The 26,390-nt window shown below is 43.6% G+C and overlaps 1 protein-coding gene across 2 annotated transcripts; it reads left to right on the top strand.

Annotated features, from left to right (window-relative positions):
- Positions 1 to 705: 705 nt before the first annotated feature.
- On the top strand, positions 706 to 25,473 carry tmem131l (transmembrane 131 like). Of its 2 annotated transcripts, XM_088420226.1 has the most exons (34): positions 706 to 945; positions 1,372 to 1,445; positions 3,621 to 3,664; positions 10,608 to 10,679; positions 11,631 to 11,754; positions 11,841 to 11,957; positions 13,403 to 13,507; positions 14,427 to 14,504; positions 14,605 to 14,758; positions 15,708 to 15,769; positions 15,836 to 15,941; positions 16,023 to 16,125; positions 16,192 to 16,336; positions 16,415 to 16,585; positions 17,291 to 17,360; positions 17,484 to 17,607; positions 17,917 to 17,986; positions 18,058 to 18,167; positions 18,244 to 18,313; positions 18,403 to 18,536; positions 18,669 to 18,811; positions 18,880 to 19,072; positions 19,162 to 19,347; positions 19,643 to 19,792; positions 19,880 to 20,399; positions 20,985 to 21,127; positions 21,202 to 21,371; positions 21,445 to 21,636; positions 22,515 to 22,593; positions 22,675 to 22,772; positions 22,861 to 22,999; positions 23,538 to 23,608; positions 23,689 to 23,825; positions 24,901 to 25,473. In XM_088420226.1, exons 1-34 carry the CDS (start codon positions 822 to 824, stop codon positions 25,222 to 25,224), a joined length of 4,602 nt encoding a protein of 1,533 aa, XP_088276352.1. In that variant the 5' UTR covers positions 706 to 821; the 3' UTR covers positions 25,225 to 25,473. The 2 variants fall into 2 exon arrangements, with proteins under 2 accessions (XP_088276352.1, XP_088276351.1); XM_088420225.1 differs by having other exon boundaries at positions 15,836 to 16,125.
- Positions 25,474 to 26,390: the final 917 nt, after the last annotated feature.

Raw genomic sequence — 26,390 nt, 5'->3', positions numbered from 1 at the left:
GCAATATACTTGAAAAGAGTAATTTTGTGACATGATGTGGAAATATTTGGGTGAAAATGTGTCGGTGAAACTATTGACATGGAATGGGTGATGTGATAAGACAGTGGTGGTAAAATGCATTACGCTTGATAAGTGGAGTGATATTGTGACACAATGGTGTGGAAATATTGGTGAAAATGTGATTGTAAAAACTATTGACATGGAATGATATGAAAGCTATGGAATGTTGTGAAATGAGTGGCAATTATGTGAAACGCTGGTGAAGAATACTCATTGATGTGGAAAATTGAAGAAAAAAAAACGGAATGGTGTGATATGATAATGCTGGTAAAATGCAGTATGTTTGAAAAGTGGAATGATATTCTGACAATCATGTGGAAACGTTTGAGCGAAAACCTGATATGGAGTGACAATTGAAAGTTATGGAATGATGCAAAATGATTGTCAGTTATGTGAAACGATAGTACAAAAAAATGAAAAAGACTTCTTGACATGCAATGATATTCAAAGATACGTCGTGGTATAGAATTAGACTAGTTAAGCGGTTATGGAAAACGGGTGGATGGATGGAAAACAGCTAGCTATATGCTAAAAACGGAAGTTATTGCCTACTACGTTGCTAACAAGTCGGCAACGTCGTCTCGCGTGCGCATGCGTGTCAGGACTCGACGGAATGAGGGAGGGAGGGGCGGAGTTGCTGCGGAGGGGGGGAGGCGGCGGCCGCTGCTGTTGCTGTTGCTGCTGTGGCCGGAGAGAACGACGGAAGCACCTACCGAGCGAGCGAACGAGCGCGGCGGCGGCAGTGTGGCGAAACACCAGGCATGGCGGGGCCGCAGGACTTCCAGCAGGGCAGCTACTGTCACCGGAAGACGTGGCTCAACGTGCTACTGGGAATATTGCACTTAATCCTACCCTGCGTGCAGCACGGAGGAGCTCAAAGACAAGGTTCGGAAAAAACAAACAAAAAACTTGTGTTTTTTTTTTTTCCTACCATAACGTCTAGTTAGCCGTACGTTCAATTGACAGCACTGTCGAATTTCGCACTAATAGCCATTTTATCTCTTCATTTACTCCCCGCACCGACTCGTTAAAGCCTTATGGAGAGCAAATCGCTCCGGCGTAGTTTATTAGCCAAAGCGCTTCGTTTGTGTGACTAAGTTGTGTTAGCCACCAATGCTAACGCTTCCTGCTAGCTAGCGAGCCTTTGTCAAAACCATGCCAAGTCATGTCACCCTTCTGGCTTTGTTTACGTGCTTATTATGAATTCCTAGTCGCATCGATTTCACGCCGATGCATCCGGCGAACGCTGCTGCGTAAAATTCTCATCTCACACGTATTTTTGTTGTCTTCTTTTTCTCGCCCATTCAAAAGCAATGAGTCAAATGTCCACAAGCGTGGTCGAGGTCTGGCAGCCGGAGGATGCAGAAACGCTTGTGTCGCTGCAGGTAAATAGGACTGCTTATTTATGCGCGCGGGGAAATGTCACTTCCTTTTTAAAAATGTTTTTATTTGTTTTATTCCACCTTGAAGGGCTCGCTTTTAGAGCACGTGTGTGACATCCATTGTTTGGCTGCACATGTGCACGCCCCCCCCCCCCCCTCTTTGTCCATGCACTTTTGACGATTATTGCAATTTCACTTTTGCATGCACTTTATGCATTTGTAAATGATGTGCATGTCATATTTATGGCATGCAAACTGAATCTAGTGCCCACCTACACTGTGCGGCTCGCAGTCTGCACACACATTTTCGGGGTGCAATTGCACATGGAGGCAGGCGACCCCATCACACTGAACTCAAAACGAATGCGCTACTCTAGTTTGGCTGATAAACAGTGACAAAGAGACATAAATTTTGTCATGTGTTCATTATTGTGTTTACTGCATTGTCCTGTGAGCTGTTCCTAATATTTTGCCCTTTAAAGGTATGATTTCTTGTTCATTAAAGGGGAAGTCAACTTTAATTTTCTTGACAATAAGTTATTTGCACCCCTCCCGGTCTAAAGACGGCATTCTGATTAATATCATGTTTGTGGAATATGAATCGGGCAGCAAAATCCACCCGTTTTTATTCATCTCAGGGGCAGCCATTTTGCCACTTGTTGTTGACTGAAAATGACATCGCAGTTGCCAGTAACTCAGATAATAAATTGTGGCTCGGCGCGAAAACGTCACATGACAATTAAGAAAACAAGTGAGCCCTGATTGTTTTTTACCTGAGCCCCGAGCAATTGCGATGTCATTTTCAGGCGCTTGCCAATGACAAAATGGCCGCCCCCAGGGATGGATAAAAACACGGGCTTTTGCTGATTATTTCATATTCCAGAGATGTAATATTCATCTGAAAACTGTATTAAGACTAGTGGGAGAGCATAAAACATTCCGTACCCAAAAAAATAAATAAATAAATAAATTCAGTTGAATTTTTTATTTAAATGCGATTACATTTTAATGGTTAAACGATCACCATTTTTTGTTGAATCGCCACTTTAATTAACATTGTAAAATGAGCGTGACCACCATATGTTTTCCCATGAAATCTCACCCCGCAGCAATGAATTGCGCTAGTGAAAGAGCGATTATGTAAGAGCACGTTAACAGATAACTCCTAGTGAGATCGCCAGCTGACTGTCATGATACCTGAGGGGGCGTGGATTGGGGGGGCGGGGTTTGTCCCGGCCTCACCACCACCTCCGGGCCTTTGTGTAAATAGACCTGCGTTGATGCACCCACTAGATGTAAACATCTACTGACAACGTGACAAACAGTTATTAAATGTTATATTCAGGCATAATGCTGAATATAACATTTAATAACTGTATTTTTCTGAAAGGCAATTCGATTTTGATTCAATGCTTTTACCCGGATAATGCAAGGACACAAAAGAGGTTTTGTAATCAAGGAAGTCCTTTTTAATGGTTTAAAATATGCATGAATGACTGTACTACTTGTTGTCATCTATAAATATGCAGTTATATTTATCAGCGCGTGTAAAAAAGACATTTTATTTTAGACCATGTCACTCTACCCTCAGACTGAGGGTTTAGCAAAATGGTCTGAAACTCATTTAATGGTATTTATTGAAGCTTTTATTTTAAAGGTAATGTGAGTGTAAAAGTTATAATCGTGGGAGTATTTCTGATTGTGTTATTTCAATGTGAATACACCTGAATATTTGATTTTAAAACGGGTCAGAAACTTTCATAATCATTCTTCTCTGCTGTCTACTTTCATATTTTGGATTAATCCAGTCTGACAAACTGAATGAAATTGTTAGTCAGGAGGAGAGTGATAATCTTGTGAAAAATAAGATATCTTGCTTGCTTAGCCTTTGTTTTTTCTCTCGTTCTTCACATCGTACTTTCCACAAATCATATGTATTCTTCATTGCTGATTGTCTATTATTTTGACTAACTTATCCCCTTTAGCGCAGCGCCATCTGGTGTCATGCCTAACGCAATCCCGGCCACTACTGTAGCTTCTATTCTAGGCACCTTACAATGTGGTGCGCCTTCTATATGAATACAGCTTTAAAATAGGCCATTCCTTGATGGTACGCCTTATAGTGCGCATCGTGCAAAAAAAAAAAAATGTATGCTAACATTTCCCTCTTGTTCACAGGTGGAAAAGGGGCCAAGAAAAGATGGTCTTCCACTCGAAGACAGGTAGGTTGCTTTACAAAAATCAAGGCTTCAACCACTTTGTTCAATTCACACATTTGGTAGGAAAACGTGGCAGCTAGCTAACTCGCAGATGTGAAATGTGTCCAATCAAATCTGTAGAAATCCTGTCACATGAAACGGGAGCAACCGACCGGTTCTCCACTAAGGAATGTCAAAACAGGTTCTTGATTATTATTAAAAAAAAAAAAAAAAAGTCTTTAAATAAACCACTTCACAGGTTTTTAGTTCAAATGTCACCCATAGTAAGACTCTTTTGTTTATGCCAGAAAAGGAGAGACATTGCCAAGAAACCGATAAACAAGTCCCTCGTTCATATTTGACCTATTGTAAGATCAAAGTGTGTTTTGAACGTGAAAAAACAAAATATTGCCACCGCGTAAACAAAGTCTGAATTCTTCCTTGACCGGTGGTAAAACCTGGAGTCATGTTTGGAGAAGGGAGGCTGGCCAGTTTCCAAACAAGCGAGTGATTGATTCCAATTTGACCCCCCCACCCCACCCATTTAACAGCCTTTTTTAAAAAAATTTTTGCATATTCTAAACATTTTTCATCAATTCTGTAGTGAGCTTTGTTTTGTTTATTTTTTTTGTAACGGGTCCTCCCTTGTATTCAGACGCTGATGTTGATATTGGTTGGGAAAACAGGCGGGGGGCTTATGGTGGGAGTTAAGGGGACGTGGGTAAGAGAGAGAGGCACAGAACAGAATTCCTGACTAATTTTAGAACTCCTTAAAAGAAAACGGAGGGGAGGTCTGTCGTTCCCAGCTGTTCCTCCTGTAAAAGGGAGACCCCCCCCCCCCCCCCCCCCCCCAGTGGAAATATCAACAGTTTGTGGTGGTATTTAGCATCATAATGTATCCCAAAGGGGCATCTTGTGGATTTTCTCACGCACGGGGTTCGTGGTACAACAAAAATCCCGGAATGGTACGTGCATCGGTTTTAAGGTCACGCTTTGGGGCGGGATGGCTCGGTGGTAGAGTGGTCGCCTCCCAGCTGAGAGGCTGCGGGTTCGATCCCCCGCCATCAAGACCGTGTCCAAATGTCCTCGAGCAAGACGCCGAATCCCCATTTGCTCCCGGTGCCGCGTCAGCAGTCCGTAAATGACCAGTTAGTGCAAAGCGCTTTGAGTACCCAAGGAAGAAAAGCGAAAGGCCATTCATTTACCATTTAATTTGACATCCGCAAACCCAGATTTGATACCCTAAACCTAAAGTGTTTACCCAACCCCCAATTTGTGCTTGATACACACATCTAAACTCTTGAAACTGCTGCGTCGCAAATTAGAGGGAAATTATCCTAATATATGAGAAGGGTATAATACGCTCAACTCATTCAATCCCAAAGACGTATTTATACGTTTTTACCGTACAGACATTCTTTCAATCAATAATTGAACTATTCCTTTAATAGAGCCCCATATTTGTGTAAAAAATACACAATATTAAAAATAGTAGTAATTAAATAATTAGTAATGAACAAACAAAGATGATATCATATTATTTATAATATATATATTTACTGGAATATGTAATGTGTAAAAAATATAATAATAGAATTAAAAATAGAACAATACATGTGTTATAATAGGCAAATGCATGGCTGTTGCAAAAAAAACTAAAACGTACATAAATACTGTAAATACCCCGTGTTTGGATTTGTGGAGCCTGAAAAGACATCAATACCTGTTTGGGATTTAATGAGTTGCAAGCGCTATCAAAGAAGCGCCCGGCAAAGGTTAATCCCACCCTTAAGCAGTTCTGAGGCCATTCTTGTTTTACCGAACCTGCTCAACGGCGCAGGCTGTCTTATTTTTAGCCACGGGGAGGTGACAAGCAGCTCATTGACCTCCGCGCTTCCCGGGCCGCGTGACCTCTGTCGTGCCCGCGTTATCGGCCGCTCGCCACTCGGCCCGCTGGAGAGGCATCACTTAGCGCCTCTGTCACTTGTTGCCAGTGGGCACAGAGTGTTTTTGTTAGGCCCCGGTAAGATTTGTCGCCGTATTTTTGCTTTTTTTTTTAAATAGTTATAAAGTCAACTTTATTTATTCATTTGGAAAAAATAAAAAATGGACCCTCTTCAATGAATAGGCAGGAATATGTGATTGGCATGAAAACTTAATTCCTTTTTATACTTTACATTACAAGATCGTTTTGCGGGCCGTATTAAACCCGTTTGCGGGCCAGAACCGGCCCGTCTACCGTATGGTTGACACCCCTGGTTAGCATATACGCACTTATGTCAAGTCAGATATCTATCCCGTTTGTTCATCCCTTCTTAAAATGTCATTGATATGTTTTAATTCAGTTATAAATATTAGTTGAATAAACTGAATTACATGTGTTTTATTTATATTGTGTGAAAGTATGGATTCAATTTGAAATTATGAAATAGAACATAGAAATGAGTTATCGTTGCAAATTTTTCAATTTGTTTATCACATTATTGGGGAGAAAATGACTTTAATCCGTTTAGTTTGTATTGTATTTTTTCTTTATATTTTGTTTGTTATCAAAAAAAATTACAATTAATTACAATTTTCTTTTTTGTATAATGAGTTAATATCCAAATGTTGTTGGCCATCTGTTCTTTTTCAAAACCAAATGTGGCCTTTGTGCCCGCGCGTGACTTAGCACTTGCCTTCATGCTAACCTCTTCCAGAGAGTAGGTAGTATCCCCCCCCTTCCCCGTTGAGGTCATGGCAAACATTGACTTAATGTGACTTAGATCCAAAGGAGGGGGGGGATCAAATAGCGCCAAACATAACAGGTTATTTTTGTAGCACAGCGGTGGACACAACCCTTGCCACTCTCTGCTCACAGTAAATACTCAAGCCGTGTTGCTAACCAAAACAGCAGCACATAAACACACGCTCTGGTGTTAGCGCGTGTTGCGTTCAAGGTGATCTTGCGTAAGAATGGCTGGCAGCTACATTTAAAGGCTTCCTCTCCAACCTATGATGATATCCCAAATATAAACTTTTGTATTACAACTGAGTTGAAATCTTCATACAGTGGTCCATCTACTTACGAGAGCCTCTCGTTATGAGAAATTAAACTAACGAAACGCCTCGGCGATAAAATATTGTATCGAGAGAAAATTCAAGCTACGAAAGGCGACGTTGTTGGATTAGAACATGAGACACGATACACCAGCGCTCGCGCCAACATGGCTGTAATGTAACACGTTATCACAACCCGTCATGTCTCCCGTATTTGTTGCAGTTTGTGATGCATTTTTGTCATTTATTAATATGCGGGCTCGCCCACAAACGAGACTAAAGTTTTTTGCAACGGTGTTCACTGCGGTCTTCCAATTTTCATCTTTACACGTTTCATCCACACTTCCCACCAACAATGTACGCCGTAGAACTAATAAACGTAATGTCGACATTAACTACGGCTTATATTGTACATATTCCCATGAAACCACAAATGTGACATATGACTTTGGGCTGCACTTCGCATGACCCCAACTTAAGTAAGCTTACATGCTCAAAATTATCCAAAAAATAAATAGTATTGCTCCTGTGGACTTGTAAATGATTCCCGGATCGCTGGTAATGTAAAATAAAAAACGTACAAATTAAACATCCTAAAAAAGTGCACTCATCACCAACACACCTGCACCGTCTCAATTCTTTTTATTCTTTACATGATATATTTTGATGATCACGCACTAATGTAATTCTAATATGTATTTGTTACCGTTTTTGATGCTTTTTTTATCATTTAATAATATTCATTTAAAAGCTATAGGAGCATTTTTGGGGGCTTGAACGGATCAGGCTATTTACCTGTAAAAAGCAGCTCAACTCATGAAAGATTCACGTCACAAAATTACTCCTGGAACGATTGAATTTCATAAGTAGGAGTGCCGCTGTATGTTATTTCTGAACATTTTGGACATCAAATTGTAATCATTCATTTTTGGGCCACGTTGCATATAGCATCATGAAATTTACCGAACGATGACCAGAAATATTGTATTTATTTCTCGGTCATATCAACGGAGAGCAGTTAAGTCTCCCTTTTCCGTCTCGAACCCGAACCCGCTCCGATGCCGCCATCCTCTCACGCCTCTGCGCCGTTAATAGTATTCGCCTCGACTACTGATTAGCGTCGCCGCTTTTACTTTCATTATCCGCCCAGACGGCGGTTCTTTGGCTGGCCGTTTCAAACGGGGGATATCCACGCTTCCCCCCGCCCCGCTCGCCCCCGCGTGCGTTTCTAACCATGTTTGGGCCGCTCGGTCTCTTTTAAGGAAGCGCCGGCGAAGGAAGTGTGCAGCTGCGCTCGGTTCATGCTATGCGTTAGCGTTCGTTACTCGCGAGATCAGCAAAATCCAGCTGACCATATTCCTTTCCATAAGCCTGCTCATCCTTTGCTGTGGGCTTCGCCGAGTGTTATAGTTACCTTTGTGCTAACTCTGTAAACCCCCACCCCCCGGGGGGCCAGTTGGAATTCAAAGTGGCTCATTTCCAAAGATAGTGGAGAAAACAGAAGAAAAAAAATGTCTAAGATGAGAGAAACGCCTTTTTGAGAAAAATTATGAACTGTATGGCGAGATATGTTGCTGCATTGAAATGTCTAGTAAATGAAAAAAAGAGGGGAAAATACTGTGAATGGGGAAAATAACGCAGTGTAGTGACAAAATATGAATGAAAAACATTTGACAAACAAAAAAGGACTTTATCAATAAACAACTGCACCTAATTATAAATGAAAAGTTAAATAGAATAAACAAAAGAATATATTGTAAATCGAGGAATTATTCTGTAAATGAAATAAAACATACACTGTGTAATGAAAAAACAAAAAAGAAAAAAACGTGATAAGGAAAAAGCATCAATAAATAATAAATCAAACAGATCGCCGAGGGTTTTTTTTTTTCCCATAATTATGATGGGCTAGGCTAGCTCGCTCAGCCAAAGCGCTGCCATTTCCTGGCAATCAAACAATGCATTTGTTTTTATAAAAGATAAAACAATGTTGCGCTTCACCCGTCTGTTAACCTTTAAAAACTTTAGAGCCAACACTTAATTATCCCATAGGTTTCTTTTTTTTCAATACAGTGAGGGAATCTAATGCCTGCCCAAACATCTTAAAAACACATTTAAATGCCAATTTTTTTTTTTCCCTTTCAAGGAAGTGGAACGTCAATATTATGTTTTTTCAGCAGCGAAGAATCCGCAGCACAGACTTGTTTTGAACATTTTGAATAAAGACGCTGAAAGTTACTTTGACAGCGTGCTGGTTAAAAAAGAAATAAAATCGATGGCAAGGATCTCAGCTGCACTTTTTAACAGGCTCGTCCCAGCGGAGGAATATAATGGCCACCTGTTGGCTATAAAGCACTTTTTATGATATTCCGCTTTGTTTCCTGCAATTGTTTTGTTTGCGCTATAAAGAGCGGAGCGAACGAGCGTCGCTGGAGCAGACGCTCTCCAATTACAGGCTTGATATCCTGCGTTCGGTTAGCGCAGCTTGGCTCGCGCGTCTTGATTTCACCTTTGATTTGGCTGACAGCTGCGCGCCGATTCGGTTTAGCGCGGCACTAAAGCGATTTTTGGGAAGCGTTAAAGTGTTGAAGTCATCAAGCTAAGCTAAAGATAATATTACATGAAATTGCGTCAAAGGGTATCGCGCAAATCTTGGCCTGAACTTTTGCCAATAAACAAAGACCAAGAAGTGGCCTTCTCCGAACTAATTATTACTAAGCTCAGGAATCTAAACTTGCTTATAAGAATAGAACAATAAACCAACAAAGACTAAACTAAGTCTAGTCAAGTGACTAGTCATTCCAAGCTAATGAAAGTTAAAATCACGTCTAGAATTTTCTGCACACTTTATTAGGTACCATAAAACAAATTAGACCTTTAGATTAGACCGGGCCTTGAAATGTTAGCTAAAATAAAATGACAGCAAATAACGATGTTATGTTAAGCTGAAATAAATGCAGTAAACCTGGTTAAAATAAATCAGATTACAATTTGGAATAGCTAACAAATGCGCTAACAATTTGAAATAGCTCGCAAAGATGAAATGGTAAACGGGTAAAAATCAATAAAGCAAGCAATTATACAGTATCTGTTATTTAGTTGCTTTCAAAAACTGCCACTTTACGGCTTTATATTTAATGTGTTGAGGTTTTTTTTTTTTTCCACACTCAACGGTGTGTGACATCAAACCTTATTATTACTTTTTTTAAAATAGCATTGGGGGGCATGTCAAAATGCAATTTTAGCATATGCTGCAGGCCACCAAAATGTGGATGGTGGGCTGCAAATGGCCCTCGGGCCATAGTTTGGACACCTCTGGCCTAAAGAATCATTCAAGCTTGTGTCCTTATTCAAGCCAGAGTAGTGTTGAAATTGTTCAGTCGATTTTACTTAATGTTTTTTTTTTTGGGGGGGGGGGGGGGGGGGGTTCAGCAGCTGCGTCCGTCAACTAAGTTTGACCCAGTTTTATACACACACACCGGTGCACAAATCAGCTGCCGTTTCCCGCATCTCATTAGCGCATGATATCGCAAACCCTCTCGCAAATGAGATCCCCGCAGAAGCGCGGCCGCGCCGGCGCTTCCCAGGATTACGTTTCGTTTATTTCTGGCCTTCCCACGAAACTGTCCAACGTCACCTCATTTTCAATGAGGCGCAGGGATGTCCTCGTTGGCTTTTTTTTTTTTTTTTTTAACCCGTTGAGTTGCTAGTCAAATGAGTTCACCCATTTTATGTTTAAAACTCAGGTAAAACATATTTTATGAAATACAAGGGATATGAGATTTTCTTTTTTTTTATATATATACTTTAATTTTTTTTATGTGCGGTCATAATGTGTGTAACCCTCCTGTATGTCGCCCATCTCGTCAGGTATTTTTTGTTTTTCTTTAATGTTTTGTGTGTTTATGTTGTTCCTGCTCTCCAACAGCTCCTCTGTATTTAACGTGGAGAACGGGAGGCCCTTGCATTTCCAGCCAGCGATATTAAAGTTTGGAAATCAGTAAGTAACGTAAATGACACACGCGGCCGTAAACACGGAAACTAGTGTGTTGTTCACTTGACGTCTTCACTGCCCCGTGGGCTGGAAGAGTCATGTGATGAAATCAGCCTGTAGGAGCCATTGTTTATATTGTGTGATTATTACATAAGTGGTCAGTGGGTGGCGGGGTAGGTTTTGAAGAGGTTATTAGGAGCGTATTTGAGGACAGGTGTGTGGGCAGCACGGTGGTGGGTGACGGGGAGACTATACGGTTTTTACTGCTACACAACGCCGCCGCAGAAGGCTACCACACAACGCTAACACAAACGCTCGCTTTGACGGCATCGCTAAACTCTACTCTCCGGACGCTCAATACTACACATAATACCCTTCATTTTGCACCGTTCCACTCCGCTTTACTCTAGATTTTTACTCATCGGTATTCATCCCAAGCTCCAGCATTATGGAAACAGTATAAATAGGAAATAAACTGGAAACATCACAAACAATAATCCTGGATCCGAGGTCGTCATTTACTCAGCATTCAACCTTAGCGCGTAAAAAAAACATCTCCCGTCCCGCGCCCACCCGAGCGGCGAAAAAGGCCACTGGATTAGTAATTACACAGCCTATTGTAACACCGCTTGGAACGAACCGAAATTAGATCATCAAAAACGCCTGATGAGGGAAGCAAAACAACACAAACACGAGCCAGCTCTTACAGGCCATAACCCTAAGGAGCTGACTCGGTCACAAGGAGGAGTCATGCCATCACCAATGGCAGCACTACTTTCATTTCTCCATCCTGCAATATGACAACTGGCGCTGGCGTTTTTCTTGCATGCTGTCCAAAGTTATGAACTTTGGACTCAACTGTTAGCGAACATGCTATTTGTTGCCTATACTGACTGACATGTCAAGCAGCATCTATGGGCTTTTTTTTTTTTTTTTTTTTTTTTTTTCCCCCCGCAGGCAGCTGGGACTGCCGAGAGCCGAAACCATACATGTACACAACCCCAGCCCGGAGGATCCTGTGACGTTGCTGTCCATGTTTACGTCAAGCAGGCACTTTCACATACCTTCCTTCCACAGAAGAGTAAGCCCGTGCGCGATATCGTGTCGGCTCCGCCTTCCCCCGGCCGCTTGAAATGACATTTGTTTTGATGTTGTCATTTGTTCCAGGTGATCCCACCCAGAGGGAAAACATCTTTTAAACTAATTTTCCTCCCATCCGAGGAGGGCAATGTAGAAAACACGTTATTTATAAATACGTCGGCCCATGGGCTGCTTTCATATCAGGTCAGTGGATTTGTGTGTGTGTGTGTTTTATTAATATGATTACTATTTTTAAATATGTGACAGATAGATGGGTTAATTAAAAAAAAAATATATATATATATATTTAAAGCATATAAAATATATACAATATAATAATAATATTTTGAAAAGAAGAAGGGCTTGTCAATCCCAAAAAATGTCTTTACAGTACTCCCATGAATTTAACGGCTATTGGATGAATTTTGTTTTTGTGGAATATGTATTATGCAGCAAAATCCCCTCAATTTGATCAAACTTAGGGGGCGGTCGTTTTGCCGCTGCCTGGCACCCGAAAGCGACATCAAAATTGCCCTTGAGCAGTGATTGGCTGTTAGTCAAGCCTCCAGCGCGTGACGTGCGAATGTCACTCGAACAGCAAGTGGGGATAAATGAGGTTTTAAAGGTATTCGTTGTACATGTAATCATTTTGGCATCAAATTAAATGATAAAAATAATAAACTTAACTACTTTTTTTTACAGCTCTATAAGTTTTGCATTCACAGCAGTGTTGGACAGCCATCACAAAAGATGAATTACACTGACAAATTAGTTTGATCAAGCTGCAAATACACTTTGAAATGCCCGACTACACTAAATACTAATATTGACTTTTTCATATCTGTCTGTTGACGGAGTAGTTCTGCTGGATTTTAATTACGTTGTACTATAGTAAATGAATAAGGCTAGGAGATCCACTCAAACTGGTTCGGACAGTTTGATTAGTATTTGTTCAAGAGTGCGGCCTTGTTGAAAAACCACAAGGCCAAAGCCTTAAAAAAAAAAAAAAAAGTAGCAGTTTTTTTGCAATGCGCCTTTATCTCACTAAAATATAGCTGCAAATATTGAGAGGTTAGAGTCATTTATAGGTGCAATGAAGCCATGTTTACAACACAGAATATAACAGTTAGCATCCCGAGCTAACGTACGTCTGCCTGAAGAATCAAACTTGTACAACCGAGGGTATCGCTTGTTAAAAAATCTTTGCTGAACCTTAGACTTTAAAACTCTAGATCATCTTAGCCAACTTGCTTCAGTTTTTAGACGTCAAGAAGCAAACGCAACTTAATGAATTGCAGTCTAATCTAGTTTGTTTTAGATTTTGCAACGCTAGAGCTAAAAGCACCTGTTGTCTTTTACCTAGCGGCCATCATAATTTTCTTTGTTGGCATCAATTTTCATGTGTGTGTAACTAACATGCTCTGAACAACAACAAAAAAACAAGAAGACACCGAAAATATCAATAACGATTGCACTCCGGTAAACTATTGTTTCTGGTCTATTTATTGTTCGTATTTATTTAATACGCACCAATCGAAGTAGCGCTCCCAATTTTGTTGTATACCTGCTGTCCAATGGCAATAAAGGCATTCTGTTCTATTGTATTCTATTCTAGTTACCAAACTTTTTTTTTTTTTTTCTTCTTCAAGGTCTTTGGCGTCGGTGTCCACCAGGGCTCGTTAAAGTCTGTCAAACGAAAGGACGGTCATCTGGTGTTCCCTCACATTCAGAGCATCAAGTTGACCCAAACTCAGGTAGGCGTTCATCCACGTTAAAAGCGGCGGCTTTCCTAAAACACAGACGTTTTCTCTACACGAATGGGCTTTTGTGATGAAAAAACTAAAAAGGGGAAAAAGTAAAGACAGTGACTTAGATGACACAACGCAGCCCAGATTGCACAAGAACTTTTTGAACCTATCGTAGGCTCCAATGTAGCTATGATTACCCTTGCGCGTGCGTGTGTGCGCTCGTGTGTTTTTAGGGAGTGAAAGTGTGCGTGTGTTGGAGAGATGTGAAAGTCAAGACGTAGCCCACGCAAGAGGAAGTGGCCCGGCAGAGTCGCTCTTAACCCCGTCGCTCCGCGTTTCTGCTTCCACTTGTAAAAGAAGGCCGTAATGCGCGACGACTCCTCCGGGTTGACAAAGTCCTTATCGTCGTCATCGTCTATCAATCTTATGCAACAATTAAGAATCGGTCAAGATAAAAGATGAACGCTGTTCTAGGCCAACTGTGTTTGATGATTTTTTCATATATTTGGATTTAGAAAGCACAGACGTTTTATACCCTCCTGAGATCCGGCCTATTCATTTCAAAGATTTTTCGATTCATCTATTATAGTAAGTCGTAGTGTAGTCGTAGTACTAACTATTCTATTTTCCTTTGATTATTTAAATGATAATGGATTTTATTGGCGATGAATTGATTGTTGACACCTTTACTTGGGAAGATATCGGATTTGTGGATTTGTGCTGGTATTAAAAGCGTTTCAGTAATTTCTAACACCGTAATTCCTCAAATATAGGACGCACCCTAAATTTTAGGGTCAAATTCTCATATTTGGGGAATTGACAATAAATGTTCCTATCATTGACTAATTGAGATCCGGGCAAAGTACAATAGCCCGTGTTTGCAGAAATACTCCACATTAACATGAGTATTTATTGCCTCCCGCAGGAAGATGTGTCCAACATCACCATACTGGGTCTACTGCTGGAGTGCAGCCTCCCCAAGAATTTTTTCATCAATTCACAGGTTGCTGCTACGCTTGCGCTTGCCAATCCTCGCCAACCCCTGACTGGCCTGGATGTTTTATTTATTGATCGATGGATTTCTTCATTCCGTCTGCGTTAAGGGTTCCTGCCTCCAGAGCGAGGAGCGCCTCAGCCTGCAGATGGACCTGTCCGCACGAGGCGAGCAGCCCGCCGACCTGGACAAGCTCAAGCCGTACGTCATTGAGCATATCCTGTTGCTGCTTATGGTCCCCGCAGCCGGACAGGCCGCAGGAGGTGGGTGCCGCGCTCTTGTGCCGAAAAAAACAAAACAAAACGAAACATGTTATTCTCAAACTATTCTTACTTGTTGTAATGAGTGCTTTTATTGATTTGATTTTTGGGGATTGTTTGTTTTCTCTGATTGATTTGATATGACTGATTTCATGAGCTGTCTCTTGCTACTCTTAAGCTTGCGTATTGTCAATACACTTTATTTTTTTCAATGCGTCAATAAGGGTATCCGGCATCAAAGCTGTGTCGGAAATATTGCCGTGGTAATCCTAATGGGATCATTTGAGTTGCAACATTCATTTGTGTTGGTTTCATGATGAAAATTACATTTCATAGTATTCCCTTTTTTTGTGCATTTTTTTGCCTACCTTCTATAAAGATTTGAACTCAGAGTGTTAAAATTGGGAAAAATTGGGAAAATCTTAAAGCTCGCCTGATAAGTGTATGGTGAGGGGTTATACCCCCTTGAAGTACATCTAATAAATGAAAAAAAAAATCTAAACAAAGCCATACACTAGAATACATTAAAAAAAAGCATGTGTAATAAATGAAAATCGAACGTAAAGAACCCCAGCGATAACCGAGGGAACGCTTAATTGTACTAAAATACCGTACTGACTTTAATCTTGTAAATATTTGTGATATACAATATTTTTAATTACAGTTTTATTCATTGGAACATTTACCACATTATTTTAGTAAGATATTTAAACATTTTATATATCCAATGCGGGATTGTATGCCTATATGCTATACATACAGGTATATTTGGGTTTTAATAAAAACTTTTATCTCAGTTTCGTTATCAATGTTTTTGTTTTGGCCCTCGGCTTTAATCTTGGCCCTATCTCCTCATTCAAGTGTGTGCGTTCGCAGGCTGTTTGAACGGGAATATTGATTTCATAACAAATTTGTTTGAATGCATTTTTTCCCTGCTGTCTTATATCTGCAGCGGGGGAACCAAAAATAGGAGTTTATATGCAAAATTCCGGAAGCAAAAGGCTCCACATAAAGGTGAGTCATTTGCCCTTTGGGCTTAATTGAAACGTATGTATGACGCTGTGTTTTGAATCCACCCAGGACATGCATTTGCTGTCCAAATTGGACGCCGCTCTGGAAATCAATCGAGTTCTTCTGCGATCAGAAGCGAAAAATTTTACGGAAGTGGCCACCCTCACCTGCAGAGGTCAGCTTTTCAGAAAGTCAGCGCGCTCTCTTTTTTTCCCACTCACGATATATCATCCTGTTTTTTTGCGCCCGATTCTAGGTTCTTCGCCGGGCCGCGGGAGCAAATGCGTTAGTCGTATCAGTTTAAAGGTTCGGGGCCACCAGATGACCCACTACCTGGCTGGATTCCATATCACACACAGGTTAACATTTGACAAATAAGAGAACGTATTCCAGTTTGCGGAAATTTTTCAAATTGACGTCCGCAGGTGGAGCACGGACGACCTGTCCGGCCTTTTTCAAGTGAAACAAAAAACGGGCGATCGGGCGGAACTGTGGCTGAGCAACCCGTTCCCGCTGCCGCTCACCGTGATGAGCGCCGGCCTCTCTCACAAGCTGAAAAGGCCGATGGCGGTACGACTGCTACTTCAGCAAGCTTTTGTGGCTCGGTGTCATTTAACGGCGCCTTGTCTGTCACCCTCTGCCCACCAGGTGACGAACTTCCACAGCCCGCTGGTGGTGCCGCAGGGCTGCTGGCCCGTGTTGTCCCTGCGGCTTTTCAACGGGGCGTTTCCGGCCAGCCACGCCTTCACGCTTGACCTGCACGCCCAATTGGGCACAACCGTGCGCGTCCCCCTCTACTTTCATGCCGAGCCTGCCAAGGTAGATTAGAGATTGATTTAAGTTTATCTGATGTTATTTTAAGTTGGTCTCCCCCCCCCCCCCCCCCCCCATAGTACTGCCGTGGTAGGCTTTTTCTCATTTTTTAAATTTTTTTTGAAAAATTGGACATGACTTTTTTTTGTCACTATTTTTATCAATTGGAAATTATCCCAAACTTGTGGTATTCCCTGTTTTTTGGGGTGTGTCTTTCCCTCGTCGCCATTACCCCGAGGTGACTATTTTTAGCCAACCTCTTTTTAAATCTACATACCGGACTTGGTCGACTTTTTTCCTCGGCCCTACAGTTGAGGCCTATTACTGGTATCGCTCCGGTATTAAACAAAGCTCTCTCTCTTTTTTTTTTAATTGTCTTTTGCCTTGTGATCTTTATCAAACACAATGGTTAATGATCTTTCACTTGTATAGCCCTTTTTCTACCTAAAGCACTTCACACTATCAATACCCCTTAAACCTACTGATGGTGCGACATCAGGAGCAAATGGGCTTCGAGTGTCCTCATCAAAGACACTTCATCATGGCCACAATAGCTCGGGGTCGAACCCACAACCTCGAAATAGGGGGCCACAGCTTAGCCTAACGTCGCGGCTACGTACTGAGAAGGGCTGAACAAAATTGAGATATGATTGAAAATTTAACTGTAAACCGGGGGGAAAAAAAATCTATATTTGTTGTCCGCAATCTCAGCAGGGAGACTTGGCGTTTGAGTCTGAGCAAGAGTGCGGACGACTGTGCCCGCTCAAGTTGTCTGAAGCAGGTGAGATGTTGAAAGAACTCTTGAACCTGTTCACTACCAGCCAACTTTAAATGGATTTTTTTTTTTTTTTAGTCAGGCTACATAGCCGCAAATAAATTGAAATGTCGTCCCGCCCCTGTCCAGCTCGCTCGGAGTGGCAGCGCACGCTCCTCCCGGACTTCTCGCGCTCGTCTTGGACGGTGGACAGCAAGCTGGCCGGCGAACTCTTCTCCAGGTGGCAGAACCACAAAGACAAGCTGCTTTGCAGGTCAGTCTGGAAAACGAGCAAAAGTTGTGACGTCACGATTTGACTGAAATGTGGCTTGTTTTGATTGTAGTAATTCCCTGCTGGTCATGTTTTTATTCATTTTTTTCAAGTGACTTTTGTGGCCACATTCACCCCGATTACAAACTGTTGACTGGATCCGTACATTAAAATAATGACTATTCCAAACATTTCTTGCTCCTGTCGGCGTACCCACCATTGGGGTACCGTTTAGTGCAACAAGCCGTTCTCCTCTCATGCGATTGTAATCCTTTCGTCATGCTTCATTAACTATTGTGTACGTGTTCCCAGGTGGCCCAGACTCTCCATGGAGACATCCTCGCCTCTGGATTTTGGTGCCACGCCCATTAATGAGAGCAAGGTGAGCCGTCAACCCCGTAATCTTTGTGAAACAATGTTCCGTAGTTTAAACGGGTTTCTGTATGTTTGAAGGTGAAAACTTTGCTGCTGAAGAACCCTTCCTCATCTGTGGTTTCTGTGGAAATCCAGATTCTTTCCCTGTATCCTTCCCCACTTGGTGCTCTGGACCTTCTCACCAAATGGTACAATGGAGGAACATTTATATATTTTTTTCATCCTTTCATTCAACAACATTTATTGGGCCTTTTTTTTTTTCAGGTTTAACATAAGCCCCCTGGCGGTCAACATCAGCACTGCGGAATTTTCTCTATTGAACGCTTCCCCCATGGTGATTTAAAAAAACAACAACAAAAAACTCACTTTATTGCCTTCAGTAGATTCCACAACAACATTCTGTGTGTGTTTTATTTTTTTAAGGCCATTGAGCATGCAGAGTCCCTGAGGGGCGAGGGGGTCCTGCGCCTGTTGCTCCAGCCGTGGGAATCCCGGGAGGTCGCCGTCGTGTTTACGCCATCCGAACACAAACCCGCCACCACCATCCTCATCATCAGGTACATTACACATCGCGCACATTTTAATGTTTTATTTGGTTGCGCATCGTCATTGATTTCGCAGTATTCCGGCAGACGAGCCAGAAAAAAGACAGATGAAAGATCTCCGCGTGCGTTTGTGTGCACTTTCAGAAACAACCTGACCGTGTTTGACATGGTTACGGTGAAGGGCCACGGAGCCAAAGAGCTGCTGAGGGTCGGAGGAAAGCTGCCCGGCCCGGGGGCCTCCCTGCGCTTCAACGTTCCTCAGTCCACACTGATGGAGTGCAGGGACGGTGAGGACTTCGGTCTGATTCATCTTGATGACGCAAATGGGAAATAACGTGTCGAATGGCTTCTCTAGCCGGGCTGCGTGGCACCAACAAGCCGCTTTTCGCCATCCGCAAAAGCTTCAAGGTGGAGAACGCCGGCGAGCTGCCGCTCACCGTCACGTCCATGAACGTCAACGGCTACAAGTGTCAGGGCTTCGGCTTCGAGGTGCTGCAGTGTCGCTCCTTCAGCCTGGATCGCAACGGCACCTCGGAGATTACAGTAGCGTAAGTCGCGCGGCCGTTCCTCTCCCGTTTTTTACTTTGCTTTGGAGTAGGGCTCGGTAAGATCTTTTTTTTTGTGTGCGCGTGTGTAGGTTTACGCCAGACTTCACATCATCCTGGGTGATCCGCGACCTGGTGCTGGTGACGTCACGCGGCACCGCCTTCCCCTTCACCCTCAACGTGACGCTGCCCCACCACATGTTGCCGCTGTGCGCCCAGGTGGTGCCGGGCCCCAGCTGGGAGGAATCCTTCTGGGTGGTCACGCTCATCTTCACCTGGTAAGTACCCGGAACACTCGAGGGCCCAAGTTACATTGATGCTAGCTTTAGCATCTAGCATTTCTTGTAGCGGCGCCATTATGGGGAAATTCTCGTACTTTACTGTATTGCTCTCTTCAATAGACAAAACGGAACACAATGAAATACGTTGAAAAGAGCCTCTTTAGACCTTGCCTATTCAATTTTGTCCACTGTAGTGGACGTTGGTTTTTGGTCTATATCTTTTGAGATATTGAAAGTACCCTACGACTGTATCTCCTAGTGTTCTCCTAGTGTTTTTTTCCAATTTTTCCAGCTTCTCCTTGTTCGGCGTGTGCTTGATGGCCTTCCATCAGGCGCAGTATATCCTCAGTGAGTTCTCCATGCCCCCCGTCCGGAGCAACCACAACTCAAACTTGTCTCGGAACAACGGCCCTGTCAACAACATCACACCCAATGGCGTCAAGTATGCTTTTTTTTTTTTTTTTCCCCCTCGCTCTCTCTTCATATAGTCTGAACATACTTCGGGTTTGCCTTTTCCGTCTGTTTGAAGTAAACCCAAGGGCAATTGCAAGAGCTACGTGGACACCTGCCACACTTCGGACAAAGGAAAGGGGCGCGGTTCCCCGGCGCTGTCCAACAAGCCCGCTCAGCGCCCTCAGTCGTCCAAGAAAAGCTCCTCCGGCGCCCAGTCGCAACCCCAAAAGAAACACAAAGTGTCCCTCTACTACAGCAACTACAAGCCCAGCGCCGCCGCCTCGCCTTCTGCGACCATGGACGAAGATCAAGAGGAACTGGCGCCCCCGACGCCGGACCCCGACGTCTGCGGCGCCAACAACAACAACAACCAAGCGGCCTTCGTCAGCGAGATGGCTAAAAAGCCGCCGGCTGACTTTAAAGCCGAAGACGGCGTGCCGGCGGCCGTTATGTTTCCCATGGAAATTCCTCCCGGCTTCCCGCAAAACGTCACGCTAAGTCCCGGACCGAGGCCGGGGTTGTTGCTGTGCAAACCCGTGGAGCTCAGTCACGCCGGACGCTATGAAGCCGCCGTGGTGCCGGGCGCCGAGTTACAGGTCACTTCATGTTTAACTTCATCTTGAACTACAGTAGGTTTTTCTCATTGGCGGAGGCAACACTTTTTGCGTAATGCATTCATGCTCATAGTCTTGGGGAACATTTTTAAATACCGCAATACAAACGTGTTTGTTCTACGATATGTATTTAATTCAGTTCAAACAACTTTCACGTTTGTATCCACATATGTTACAGTAAAATAGCCGAGTATTAAAACAACTATGAAATACATTAAATACGTATAACACAAATGTATCAGAAATCGATTTTTAAAACGATACGATAGATACAAATAAATATGCGGTGTGTATTATAAGTTATTATCAAACTTAAACAGGCAAAAAACAGCTTTTATTGCCCACACGTTTTTCTATTTTCGAGTCCTTAACAGGCAAGAACTTTCAGGATTTTAGAGAAATGTAGGTGTACGTTAGAACTTAAGCAATGGCAGAATGCACATTTTAGTAAGGGGGGGGGCAAAAAATACATATCTACTACAATGAACATTTGTGGTAAATAAACAAAAATGGTGAATTGGTCATTTGGGATGCAGTTCCAATCTTGCTGTTTTTTTTTTTTCGCAGCTAAGGGAAGATGGCAAAGGGCCCAAGAAAAAGGCGTCAACTGCGGATGCGGGCGGCAGCAGTAGTAATAGTAGTAGTAGTAGTATTAGTAATAATAATAATAAGGGAAAGAAAAGTCGCCGCAAGATGGAAAGTGTCTCAAGGTAGGACCTGCCTGCTTTTTGTACCTTCTTTTTGTTACGAACGTTCTTTATGGTAACCCCGCACGCGCTTCTAGCGCTCCGGAGCAGAAAGCTCTGCTGCTTCCGGAGAGGGAGCGCGAGCCCGACTGGAGCGCGGCGGAGCGCGACCCGGCGGCTTCCCGCAGCAAGAACCGCTGCTACGACGCTCCGGCGCCGGAAGCGCCCAAGCCCGCGCCGCGCGCCGACAACGTCGTCAGACAAAACTGTGAGCAAAGCCTCAAATTTCAACCCGGGTCGCGCGTTCCTATTTTCAAGCGGCCGTTCGCTTTGGATTCCAGCCGGCGCGTGTCCCGCCCGCGCCCGGAGAAAATGCGCGGCCGAGCGGCGCGCGTGCGAGTCCGGCTCGGACTCGGGCAGCTCGTCCGGAAGCGTGCGGGCCAGCCGGGGGAGTTGGGGCAGCTGGAGCAGCGCCAGCAGCCTGGAGGGCGACAAGGATGCCAGGCACGCCTGCGCTACCTCATCCAGAAAAAGTACGCGCACACACACGCACACACACACACACACGCTTGCTCCGTGCACTTGCCTGTACTTGTGACACATTAAAAAAAAAAAAAAAAAAATCATGACACATACAGTCACTCATTCTATCCCAATGACGTACAAGGATTACAAAATCCAGACATGAATCCAACAATTAGGCTAAATTGGGGTTGAAAAATAATATCTATATCTCATCATATAATCTTCCCAGAACATTAGATGAAATTAGTTGCATTTTTTTTTTATATATTCTCTTTCTGTTTTTATGAATGTACTTCAAGAAATTGCATCTATACGACTTCAGATTTATTATTCTTATTTAATACAGTCCAAAACAGCGCAACTTCATTAATATTACTCACATTTAAGATTTTCATTTATTTAAAAAAAATTATTATTAATACTCCTAATCATAAAACATTTAAGATTTTCCTTTATTAAAAAAAAAAAATGTTCATTTTTATACTTAACACTACAAAATCATCTGGCGGGCCGGATTGAACCCATTCACATGCCAAAAACGGCCCATGGGCCGTATGTTTGAAACCTCTGAATTCAACATTTTGTGCAGCATCATTTAATGCTACGATCCTAAAAATTGAGCCGCTCCCTTTTCGGTACCCACCACCAGGAGGCAGTACTCCGCATTAGTCACATGAAACGGAATTTTGATTTGATTTGATTATTGAAGTAGTCTTTTTATATATACCTTTTTTGTTGCTCCATTTCTTTTCAAACAGCTATAGATGCCAATCGTTAGCATCATATTTTTTATAACGATGCTTTATATTTGTTTTGAGTCCAAATGAATTCAAATCACACTGTTTTGTGACCATTTGTTTTTTTGTCGTTTGTTTTTTTGGCCCAGGGGATCCCACGCAGTATAGCATGCACACAGCCGAGCGAGACGCACACCAGCCGGCGAATGGCAATTGCAAACCCCTCAAGTAATTATTTCCCGACCGACAGCGGAAACGGCTAACCATTTTTCGTTACGTAACCGCGAATGGTGTGTTGACGCCCGGCAGCGCGTATCGCAAAGAGCGGCGCCAAAGTTCCGACCCGCCCGTGTCCACTTTTGCGCCGAGCTTTGCCGCCGTCACCGCAGGGGTGGAGCGAAACATGGGTAACTGCGAGCCGCAAAAAAAATCCCCATCTCGGGGGCCGCAAATCTTTTCTCCGTGACTTTGTTTTTTTCTCCTCCCCGCCCGCAGATCTGACGGGTCACTTCCTGCCCCAGGAGACGTGGTCGGCGCCCTCGGTCCCGCTCACCAACGAGTTCCGGTACAACGCCACCGCCGCCGAAGCGCTGACCTTCATCCCGCAGGCGACCTCGCACAGGCCGTATAACGGGTACGACGCAAACACGAACCCTTTGAGCGCCGCTGACGTCGAAGGACGTCGGGAGGAAGGCAAAAATAGTTTTGGATAGAAAAGCGATACAAAATGATATGAGAAACATAGTTTGAAATAGGCAACATTGAAAAGGGACACAGCCTGTTTTTGAATGACTTTTGATTTAGTTTTTAGTTCTATCATTTTGTGGTGAATTTGATTACAAATACGCCAACATTAGATCAAAATTGGGGAATACGTGAAGAATAATAGAAAGTCGTGCAAAATATTAGATGAAGAATGCAAAACTGCGAAGAGGACATTTTATGATACTGTTGTCATTTTCTGTTCACAAACAGATGAAAAATGCAAAATGAAGACTAACTTAAGAAATCAAAGTCATTCACGTTTTTGATGGAAAATACAAAAATAATAGTTTCTTGACATTAATAGCAAAAAATGCATGGAAAAAATATGGCATACGCAAATATTTGGGAGTATGAGTAAATGTGACATCATTGATGACCCCCCCCCCCCCCCTCCCCCCTCCCCCAAGGTTCGCATGGAGAAGCGGCAACCACCAGAGCAGTAATCCGTACGCCTACAGCGAGGAAGGCAACTTCATAGGTTGGACCCTTGTTCGCGTTCCGCGCCAATGAGCGCCGTTGTCATTCAAGTTGCGCGCGCGCGCGCGCGCTCGTCCGCAGGAAACGCGGCCTTCCCGGCGGGATTTCCCCAGCAGGAGTGCCACGGCGTCCCCCCCGCCACTCAGGTCGGCTGGAGCGAGCAACACGCCCCGGAATCGCCCTCCACTTGGGACTCGGCCGCCTGCGTGGGCACCAAGGTAAGCGGCCACATTATTGTACTGCCCCTAGTGGCCAATGCGTGCGCATCAGGAGCAGCGCTATGAACGCGCGCGCCACGCTCAAACCGCTTCAGTCCTTAACGTTTCGTTCCGTCGAATTATCACTGCATCCTTTCATAAAGGGCAATATCGCAGAGTGCCTTTTTTTCCCCGTTCAACTCGTCGATGACGTTTTTCCAGTTGTATAAATTTTCAACACGGAAACAAATTTACTGATGTCGGTGTCGCATTTACGATCCTCGAGGACCTCGCGCGGGACTGCCTAAAGTCACAACAAAATCTTCAAACGGAAACAGTTTTTGTCCATCGCTAAAAAAATGTAAACTATAAATAATTGCTTGCTTGATTTCAGTTAAGTCCAAGAATTTTCCCTCGCATCCTTCTTTTTTAATGCGATAATAGCAAAAGTAACTATGCTGTATCATTATACAGTTGTGAAATTAGAATAAGATTAATGATGTCATACTCAGAGTATTATGACTTTTGCACGATGGGAGTCCAGGCTAAGACGATCAATGGAAGGCTTGCAAAGGTCATAAGTTGGCCGCTAGCACCACCCGGTGGTTTCGGGGTGCCAACCCTTTTTTTTTTTAATTGCACCCCGTTGGCGAATTGCCGTTGAAAGGATTCATCCGAAAATCGGGGGAAAGGCGTGATAAAACACGGGGTGTTGAATATGTCCAAAAAAGAAAATGCTTCCAATGTTGTGAATTGGCTATATTTGCCACCGAAAGGGTGTAGCGCGCAACCTCCAGTTTGCAAGCATTCGGGAGGGACGGCGTATTGAAAGTGGCCGCGTTTCTATGCCATATTTCAGCCTACTCCATTTTTTCCGTTTATCGCACATCAAAAAGCCCGAGTCGGCCCCCGATTTTGCGCCGCGAAAGCAAACGGCGTGGCCTGGCGGGCTAAGCTGCGCTAGCCGCTAATTCACGAGGTCGCGGCCCGCATTTTCCCCGGAAAAACATTTTCCGCACGGAGAGAGAAACGGAGCGCGGCTAAGTTCGCGGTAGCGTGATGGCGAGGGGATTTTGACGCTCTGGCGGCGGCGCAGCCCTTCTTCTCAGGCACGCGCAGCCTGTCGCCCATGTCCAGCCTGTTCGGCTCCATCTGGACGCCGCAGAGCGCCCCCTATCAGCACCACCAGCAGCAGCAGCAGCACGAGCGCTCGGCGCCCATGTCGCCCGTCACGCCGCCGCGCTCGCCTTTCGCCCGCGAGGCGCCGGGCCCCGCCCCCGCCCCCGGCGGCGGCGGCGTCCCCTTCTCCAACTTCAACCCGTTCGGGCCGCACATGAACCTGGACATCTGGAACTCCTCGTCCAACCGCAGCTCCAACTCGCAGCTGTCCAACGACTCGGGTTACTGCGGCGACGTTTGAAAAAGGAAAGCAAACGGACGAAGACGAAGAAAACAAGCAAGCATCACCGTAAATTGCAAATACGTATACAACACGGATATATAGCGCCGCGTAAACCAACCAATGCTCTTTTATCAGTAATGGGGGAAATGTGAATATTCCGTTTCTTTTATGTTCCCGTTTTCAAACGTCGTGGACATTTGTTGTATATTTTTCTAGATGTTTTGCAGTTTTGATCATAGAAAATTAAAAACAAGGTTTTGTACTTGATCCGCGTCCCCCTTGTTTTGTTCGGGACCGAATGCGTCGTCGGCGTCCGGGTGAGATTTCAGCTCCCCGGCGTCTTCTTTCGGTGCTGTTTGAGAAATGCCGCAAGGGTTGAAATGAGGCCGGGCTAGCGATGAAATTGCCGTTTTCCAAATAAACTGAATACAAAGTTAGAATTACAACTAAAATACTGAAAAATGCATACATCCAAAAAAATGACATGGCTAAACCAAGTCTGAAATGCATCATGCGTTCTTTGAGTAATTTCCTTGTATTTTTTTTTTTTAAGTTTCAAAAGACAATGTTCACACTTTCAGAATTTTGATCTCGTACTTTAGAGAAAGTCTTTATTTGAAAAGCACGTCATACTTAAGTATTGCTGCTTGATAATGTTGCAATGAATGGATTGAAATTTTGGCGCAATCGACTCTTTGACAAAGGCAAGCGCAAAGATTTCTCCTGAAAGGCGCAGGCCCTCCAAGATGGCTGTCAAGCGTTTCCAAGTGGTGAGTAGTTTGACTTGATTTGAATTTGACGTTATTGTATCCGCCCTGACGCGACCCTTCTTCGTAGATTTGCGTCGGAAGTTTAGAGGCGCCAGGACTCCCTCTGCTGGCCAAAGGAGAGAGCGCAGCTAAGTTCGCGCCGTCACATTTGGGGATTTGTCAATCTTGTTTTTTTTTGTTGTTGTTTGTGACACAAATGACAAATTAACATCGTCCGTCATCGTAAATGTGGTCTTATGTATTATTGACTTAATATCTGAGACCCAAATGAGGAGCCGATATGAGTTAAGTGTATTTTTTTCCCCGCTATTATGGGGTCCTAAATCATTTTAGTCACGTTTCGGGGCATACGTTCTGTTTATCTTTACAAGGTGTGTACTTATTTAAGTTAGACCGACTTAATATCGGGGCTCA

Source organism: Hippichthys cyanospilos, chromosome 7 (assembly GCF_059441005.1).
Source record: "Hippichthys cyanospilos isolate Australia breed blue-spotted pipefish chromosome 7, RoL_Hcya_1.0, whole genome shotgun sequence".
Classification (NCBI taxonomy): Eukaryota; Metazoa; Chordata; class Actinopteri; order Syngnathiformes; family Syngnathidae; genus Hippichthys; species Hippichthys cyanospilos.
The sequence above is the reverse complement of the archived record's forward strand: the minus strand, read 5'-3'. Positions and strand labels throughout refer to the sequence as shown.

Coding starts and splice junctions, on each gene's coding strand:
- tmem131l (XM_088420225.1), top strand. CDS start 822: ATGGCGGGGCCGCAGGACTTCCAGCAGGGCAGCTACTGTCACCGGAAG. Junction 1,446..3,620: donor AAACGCTTGTGTCGCTGCAG/GTAAATAGGACT, acceptor TCTTGTTCACAG/GTGGAAAAGGGGCCAAGAAA. Junction 17,608..17,916: donor AAAGACAAGCTGCTTTGCAG/GTCAGTCTGGAA, acceptor ACGTGTTCCCAG/GTGGCCCAGACTCTCCATGG.